This window comes from Cavia porcellus, unplaced genomic scaffold (assembly GCF_034190915.1).
Source record: "Cavia porcellus strain 051 isolate PalLab524CR breed Dunkin Hartley unplaced genomic scaffold, mCavPor4.1 scaffold_1, whole genome shotgun sequence".
NCBI lineage: Eukaryota > Metazoa > Chordata > Mammalia > Rodentia > Caviidae > Cavia > Cavia porcellus.
Genome location: NW_026947484.1, coordinates 119995153 through 120003681, shown reverse-complemented (window position 1 = coordinate 120003681; position 8529 = coordinate 119995153). Strand labels below are relative to the sequence as shown.

Here is an 8529-nt window from a genome sequence, read left to right as displayed (position 1 = left end):
ATTTCTCCAAAGGATGGATATATATGTGCATGTATGTACATGTATATTCATTTATTCATCTTACATATTTCATCTATATGGCCAGTAAGAATGTGAAAAGATGTTCAACAGTAGCACATGGAAACATGCATTAGAAACATGCAAAGAAAAACAAAACAGAAATGAGATGCTACTTCACACCACTAGGATGCTTGCAATAAAACACTTCAAGAATAACAAGTGTTGATGGGGTTGTGGAGACACCGAAACCCTCATATGGTATTGGTGAGAAGGAAAATGGTGCAGCCAGTTTGGAAAATAATCTGGCAGCTCCTCAAATAGTTAAACATAATCAATAATCTAGCAGTTCCACTCTCACGTACAGGCCAAAGAGAAATGAAAACATATGAACATAAAAATCAGTTATGAAATCACTCCACATATTAATATCATTAGAATGTAAGCTCTCTGAATCAAGTATTTTTTTTTTGAATACTACAGATTGAACCCAAAACCTTAATACTGAGCTACATTTTCAGCCTTTTTTTTTTTATTTTGAGATAAAATCTCACTAACTTACCCAAGCAAGGCTTCAAATTGCAACCTTTATTTCTGAGCCTGGCACCACAGGGGTGTGTGCCATCACCCTGGCTAGAGTGAGTGTGTCTTTTTTATCATTATGATACCACCTACAAAGGGCCTTGCAAAAGGCAGACAACTCACAGTAAGTGCGATAATGAGAATAAGCTTGATAAATATTGTATACCTTAAAAGATGAAAGCTAAGTATGATTTGCGGACAGTACCGTGAGGGAGATGGGGGGATTTACAAGTAGGAATATGATATATAAATACTTCTGATAATTAATTTAAATCTATTTTGAAAGCTTCTTTTAAGCAACTTAACTTTAAACAAGTCAATTTTTGAAGTTATTTTTAATAATGCTAAATTACTTTAAATTCTTAACATCAAAGTTGTGTTTCAGCGAAAATGTGATGAAATCAGAATGAATGTATAACATACTTGTTAACATAGAAATTTATGTTGGATCCATTTCAGAGGCTAAAACTATCAGTAGAAAAAGAACACACCACAGTCAGATATTTCATATGAAATTTTTTTATTAAAACTGAGTCTTTATAACATTTAAAATGTCATGTTCCACAATCATATATTTAAGAAAAAAAATCTCTATGCAATTATTGGCACATAAATTTAAGAACATAATTAAAGTTAAGCTAAATCTTTATCAATATAGATATATATATATATGTATAATATAATAGACCTATATATCTATATTAATATACATCATATAATAGATTTATATAGACTGATAGATATATCTCCAAATTTATGTCAATGACCTGGAATACCTGAGTTTTCATGTTGCCGGTTTTCCAGATAGTATGAAATGTTTTCCATCCATTTTACAAAGGGCACAGCCGATCCAAAAAGAAAAACTTTGGTTCAAAGATGCTGCCTCCCAAACTTCAAGAGGAAGTCCTCAGTGGGATTAAAGTTTATCTTCAGAGTCTTCATCCAACTGAAGGTCCGTCTGTGATGTAAGGAATGATTCCCATGTAGCAAGGCACTGAGTAACGGAAAAACACCATGAGATGAACAGCGGTTTATCCTCAGTGTTAGAAGGATTAACACATCCTGACACATCTGTTCCTACCACAAACTGCCTCCTTCCTCTCTCCCATCAGCTTGCCAGAACCACTGTCACTTCCTACATATTTTAATTCTTAATGAAGCACGCTATTGTCAAATAAAAGGAAAACATATCCAAGGTTAAAGGATTAACACAGATTGTTAAGAATAACCCACAATTACCTCACTGTCAGGAAAGAAAATAGGGCTCTAGGTCACCGAGTGAAAGATGGACCCATTCAGTCTAAAGAGGTAGGCATCAGGCCCTGAGACAAGGGTAACAGTGCAAGCAGACTGAAGGCACATGTGAAGCCCACTACATCAAGTGGGGGTTTGAGATTTAACTTTGTTTACATTCTTCAGCTATAAATTAGGTTAGTGACAATACTTATCTCTAAGGCAATTGTGAAAACTAAATGCAAGTAATTTGTAAAAATTTCTATGCAGGTGCCTAGCACAAATGCAAGAGTAAGTACTGAAGAAGCAACCACTGCATCATGATGATCGTTAGGGCTCAGTGGCAGGGCTTGGTTATTAATGTTTAAAGAATTAACAAACCAAGGAGTTACAGCTAATATACCGACAAAAGACATAAATCATGTGAAATTGCTTATTAATCCAAAAGAAGGCAAGAAGAAGAAAATGAAACCTGTGAATGTATGATACAAGTAAAAAAAATGACAGCAAGATAATACACTCAAACCTATCATATCAAGAATTGAATGTCTAAGGCATAAATACTCCAATAAAAGATGCTGGTTGTCTAGTGAATAAAAACAAACCCTATCTCTATTTAATTTCTAATAAACTTTTGAAATATAAGGACTCAAGACAGTTACAATGAAAATGACACAATGCATTGAAAGCACAGCTAGAATGTCTATGTTACTATCAAATATATTTCAGTCAAAGATCATTGGCAAAGATAATGATTTCCTAATTATTAAAGGGCAAACTCTTCTATATAATTCAAAATGTTTATATCAGGTCTTTAAAACAGATGAAGCAAAAACTGACAGACAGATAAGGAAAATGACAAACACACATCTATAGCAACTTTGATTCCTCTGTCCTGTTGGTAGAGTATGTGGAGAGAAACAACCATATGGGTTTGAGCCACACTACTACTCAGGTTGACCTAACTGGTATGTATAAAACAAAAGCAGAATACACATTTTCTTTCATGTGTACAAATAACATTTACCACAACAGATCATATTCTAGGCCATACAAGACCTCTTAGTAAATTTTTAAATGATTCTAATCCTTTTAAGTGTGTTCTCTGAATAGAATGGAATTAAATAAGAAACTAATTTAAAAAGATACATGGAAAATCCCTAAATACATAAAATCTAAATGAGACAATTAAAAATAACCCCATGCCAAAAGAAGATAGAAATTATAAAGCATTTTGAACTGAATGAAAATGAAAACCCAGCATATCAAAATGTTTGTTATAGCACCAAAGGCCACTGCAGTAGTATACAGAGAAACATAATAAATGCCTATACCAGAAAAAAGGACTCAAGTCAGTGTCTTTGATTTCTACCTTGAATACTAAAAGGATGTAACAAAACCCAAATATATTAAACTCAAAGTAGAAAGGGGAAAAAAATCAGTAAAGATCAGAATGATAATCAATGAAACAGAAAGAATAGAGAAAAATTAATAAATCTAAATGTTGGACCTCTGAGATTAGTAAGACTGATAAAATTTTAGCCAACATGATTATGAAAAAGAAAGATGATACAAATTAAGAGTAAGAAATGAAAGTAGCTAACATCAGCTCAGATCCTACTGAAGAGTGTTGGACCTGTCTGACAAGTTAGACAACTTAAAATGGACTAATTCCTCAAAAGGCAAACATGATCAAAACTCACTGAAGAAGAAACAGATAACCCAAATGAAACTGAATTTATAATTAAATATTTTTCCACAAAGACAACTCCAGCCCCCAAAATCTGCCTTGGTGAATTATATGCAATAGCGAATTCTACAAAAACTTTTCCAGAAACAGTAAAAAGCAATTTCTCAAAACCAAAGACATTACAAGAAAAGACCAAGAAGAGATATAACCAGTTTTACAAATAAATATATACGCAGAATTTTAAACAAAATTTTAGCAGTTAAAAGCCATCAGATTATATAATGAATTACATATCTTTATCAAATGGGTTTCTCCCAGGAATGCAAGGTTGTTTTCATAATTAAATAGCAATTAATGTGGCTATATTAAATACAATAGACATTGATATAACATTTGCCAAATTCCAATGTCTATTCTTTATTTTTTAAAAATTCTCAGCAAATTATAGATAGAACTTCCTTTTACTGAGGAAGAACATCTACAAAAAAAAAAAATCTATAGTTCACATCATATACAAAACGTAAAACATATCAGAGAGACAGACAAAAAGCACCTGACTCACTTTACCCCCGTCAGTTGAAGAAGCGTGTAGCTTAGCTGGTAGCTGTCTATCATCTGACCCCCACCTTCTGCTCCCTCTTGCACCCCACTGGGCTGGGACAGTTTGCTTCAGCATCCTACTGTTGATCTGGCAGTGTCCTCCCTGGCTATCAAACAGCAATTTTTCACTCCAACATAAGTGCTGCTTTCTCAAACTCTTGTCACTTCAGATCACACTACTGCATTTTTGAAAAGAGAGGGCATCCTGGAGTGACTAAGATAAAGAAAGGTGGGCTCTGGCCCTATTTTAATATCCGACATTCAGAATGAGCCCTCCAGGACAGCCCGTGGTTTCAGCCCTGCCCCTCATTCTCACAGGCCCCTAAGCTGCTATATAAGCAGCATTCCGCAGGAGGGCCCCCTCCTGTGTATTCTGCCCACTGTGCTACAGGACAGGTCCTACTAAAATACTCACTTTGGTGCACCTATAGACCTGCTCACGGTTTATGACTTGGGTAATGTGGGCTCCAAAAGTTTTATAAGTCTATTTGGGATTTTTATCCCGAGGAATATGTACAGAGCTGTTGTTTCCAAAGGAAAACAAAAATGTACTCAAAGCTATTAACAACCTAGACTAGTTGTTATTAGTATTTTATTTTATTTTTTTAAATGCCGAGAAGAAACACTCATAACTCATCATCATCAGATTTCAAGCATTAAAAAAAAAGAGAATGAAACACAGAAATACCAAGCTATAACTCAAACTCTATCTACAATTTTTTTTTTTTTTTTTTTTTTTTGTCTTTTTCGTTTTTATCAGTACCAGGGATCAAACTCATGACTGCCTGCTTGCAAGGCAGGCGCTTATGCCGCTGAGCTAAATCCCCAGCCCCATCTATCTACAATTTTTGAAAAACAAAGCAAACTGCTAAGTGGGGTCAAAGGGCTGAGGGAGAGCAGAACCACCGCACTTGACATTTAGGAAGACCACTTGTACCCTTGTGAAGCACCCTTCTACTGGAGCTCTCTGTTCTATTCTCTGCAAATCTATACATAATCTAGTAGCTGCCCAATGAAATTACTGCTCTCATGAGATTTCACATCTTTTTGATTAACTGCAAAACTATTTAAATGAACTTTTGAACATCCTGAAAGTAAAATTCAAAATGAAATTCTGAACCATCCACTGTTTAGAATTACTGTCAAGTAAGTGATCAAAACTGCACCAAAAATACCGTTAGTTCTCAAGTGAAAACTCTATCATTGTCACTTCCTGTTTCAACTGTACTACTTTAAGAAAGGCTGTAAGATTTCAGTAGTCATCTGTGCCTATCAATGTTATGAATTAACATTTTAATTTATAAACAATTTTTAAAATTGACAGTGAAATTTAGTAAAGAAATAAATTAGCTGTCTCCACACTAATGGCAGAGAAAAGACTCATGGACTTTGAAATACTAACTTATAGAATAACAAACAAAGGATAACAAAAAAAATAATGTATCAACTGCCGAGCACGCGTAATACTTGGTCCAGCAGTGTAATGGCTGCTTGATATTTCACTTTCTTTAAATCTCACAATGATAATTATGAATTCCATTTTGCCAGTGAGAAAGCTGAGGCTGAAATGTTTAACCGTATTTACAACACTGTAAGTGATGCAGCCATTATTTATTCATCAATAAATGAAAAATAACCAATCTTCTGAATTATGACCAGGGTATGTTTAATAAGTCACTGGCCCAAGGACAGGATGTCTTTTTTTTGTAGTTAGTAGAAGGGAATGTAGGATAATTCCCTAAATATATCTATGAGCACATATAGCCTTTGAAGATGATTAAGCCAACGCATGTCAGATACATGGCAAGTACTCAGTAAATGCAAATGACTACAGAGAAGGAATGTATGAATTATCAATGCTAAAATGTGGGTGTTTATCAAAACTGATTTTTGTTGCCTTCTAAATTTACAGATGTTAAGTTTTGCTGTAAGAGCCTGATCCCCACTTGGGTTGATAATCAAGAAGCTTTCTGACCTTCAAGGCTAAAAGATTTGACCCTGAGCTACAGAGCTTCTAATACAACTAGATCTCTTTTTGAATCGTAGTAGATTTTTTACTAAATAAATGAACGTTTATTTAATTGCCCTATCCATTTATTATTCACACTTAACTAGAATAGTATAAAAATGTCAAATTAATGCATATAGATTTTAAATCAACATATGATCTATAACCCTCCTTAATTCTATTCTTTTAAACTTTTTGAGTATGAAAACCTGTATTAAAATGTCAAGAAATGGATCTAGACCATATAGTTAAACAATTTAGTTCAGTAAGCGCCTACTGAACACTGTGATAACTGAAGCATACAAAGAATCAACTCAACAAAAAAATTCCAAAACCTAGTGTGAGATGTGTCCTTATTTTAAAATTAGTTTTTAAAAGTGATTATATTTACTTAGATATGCACTGCTACTACCAATAATTTTCACTTTTTAAAATGATTGTGATCAGTGAAAGTAATTAACAGCTGTCCAAGTCAGAGAGAAAATACCCAGTGCTACTACTGACCTGCTCTTGAATACTGCCAAGTGCTCAGTGGAGTTGAAATTCTCAGGCCATTGTGGGAAAAGCAACAATAGGAGTTGACTTTCATTTGAACAAAGTATCATCATTTTCCATTGATGTGATTTTATCTGGTATAACATCCTCTGAGCAAATCAGATTCCAGTTTAACTTAGAAAACCAACTTTTAGAGTCAGCTGATTTTTTCAGTGCTCCATAGGAAGCCTGAGAGAATGTTCCTCACTGTAAGCAAAGTCAACCAATACATATGCTGGGTGCAGCATTAACCAGGATATGGGGGTGCCTGGACAGCAAGTTTTTCACAAATCCTTGTCAAATGAGAATACAGTGCAAGTTTTCTCCCAGATAGCTCTAATGTGCAGCAAAAGGGCAACCCCTGCAGCTTGGGGACAAAACTCTGGGACAGTCAGCATGGCTGGGAAGGGAACCAGAGCTGAGGGACATACCCAACATCAACAAATCCTGCTCCTAAATGCAGGCTCAGTATCTTAGCGATATAGAGATGAAATACTTAGAAAATTAAGCTTTAATTTCAAAACTGACTTTTAACTTTGAAATAAATCTCTTGCAAAGGCAGTGATGACACTTTGCCACCAGAAAAGGTAAATGGCTCTTTAGTTCTTTTAAACAGGAAGAATGTGATCATATTTTTTACAGTAATGTTGTTATTATTGGTATAGATACAATACAGTGTCCCATGAATACTTCCACATTTAATAAATACGTTATTTTCTCAAGCTGTAGGATACGAAGACATTCTGTGACCCAGCAGGGTATCAGGCAAATCTCATTACTATTGTAGGCCTGTTCATCTCTGTTCAGAATAAAGGGCTTAAATTATGTGTGTTCATTAAGCCTCCTAGAACTAAAAATGGAGAGTTTACAGAGGTAACTCTGACTGACACAAAGTTGGTAAATGAGATCACACACAAATTTAAAAATATACTTCATTTTGCTTGGTTTAATCCAATATGACATATGGCAAGCATAAAATTTTATCTGCCCCCAAATATTAGTATTTACAAAATAATTATCATTATACACAGTACTCAAAGAAAAGCATATGAAGAGTATTTTCAGTCTCTAGTACAGTGGCTATTGTTACTAGTTTCTGGCATTTCTTGAATGCTTATTCTGTGCTACATACTGAAGTAGGTGCTTTTCTTTCATTCATCTAGCAGCCTACTTGCTATACTGGCAATTTCAGGCGCATGTAAGATTAGTGCTAGAGACATGCTAGTTGGGACTTCAGGAAAGGCATTTATAGATATGGAGGCTTAAAAGCAATTTAGGTTTGGTGATTCACTGGGAATATTAAACTTTGTTCCTAAGTTTTTCTTTCCTTCATTTTCATACATACTGCTATATACAAACACATCTACAAGTATATTTTTAGTATCCAGTAAATCAATGAAAAGGTAGGCAGTATTACCTTCAGCACTTTATAAATTAGGATACTGACGCTCACTAAAATAAAGTCCTCAGGTCACTACGCTCAAAGTTACATGCTGTACTATGCTAAAGCCCTGGCATGCTCTTAGCCACCATATGACATTATCAGTGTAATTACTGTATCTCCACAAGTAATGGCCCAATTATTCATGAAAACAGCAAATAAAAAAATTAGTTCCACTCAAATCATCACAAAATTTAAAATATGATCTGCTTATCTTGATGTTAACAAACAAAATTTCTAGAAATTTGCCTACACAGTGACACACATAAAATATGGCAGAAGCCACAGAGTGAAATGATGCATCTCTGTAATCCCAGCTGCTGCGGAGACTAAGGCAGGAGGCTCACAAATTTAAGGGCAATCTGGACAAATTAGCAAGACTCTAACTCCAAATGAAAAAATAAACAGGGGTGGTGACTTGGTTCAGTGGTATATTTGCCTATC

The 8529-nt window shown here is 34.6% G+C and overlaps 1 protein-coding gene across 2 annotated transcripts in view; it reads right to left on the bottom strand.

Moving 5' to 3' along the window:
- Positions 1-1082: 1082 nt before the first annotated feature.
- Snx7 (sorting nexin 7) overlaps positions 1083-8529 on the bottom strand; it is a 75870-nt gene continuing 68423 nt past the window's right edge. For both annotated transcript variants that reach the window (XR_010049277.1, XM_003479168.5), the window contains one exon: positions 1083-1573. Coding sequence is in view for 1 of the 2 variants with exons in the window: in XM_003479168.5 (XP_003479216.1) it covers positions 1496-1573 (78 nt within the window). In the remaining variant the exon portion in view is untranslated. The remainder of the gene's footprint in view (positions 1574-8529) is intronic.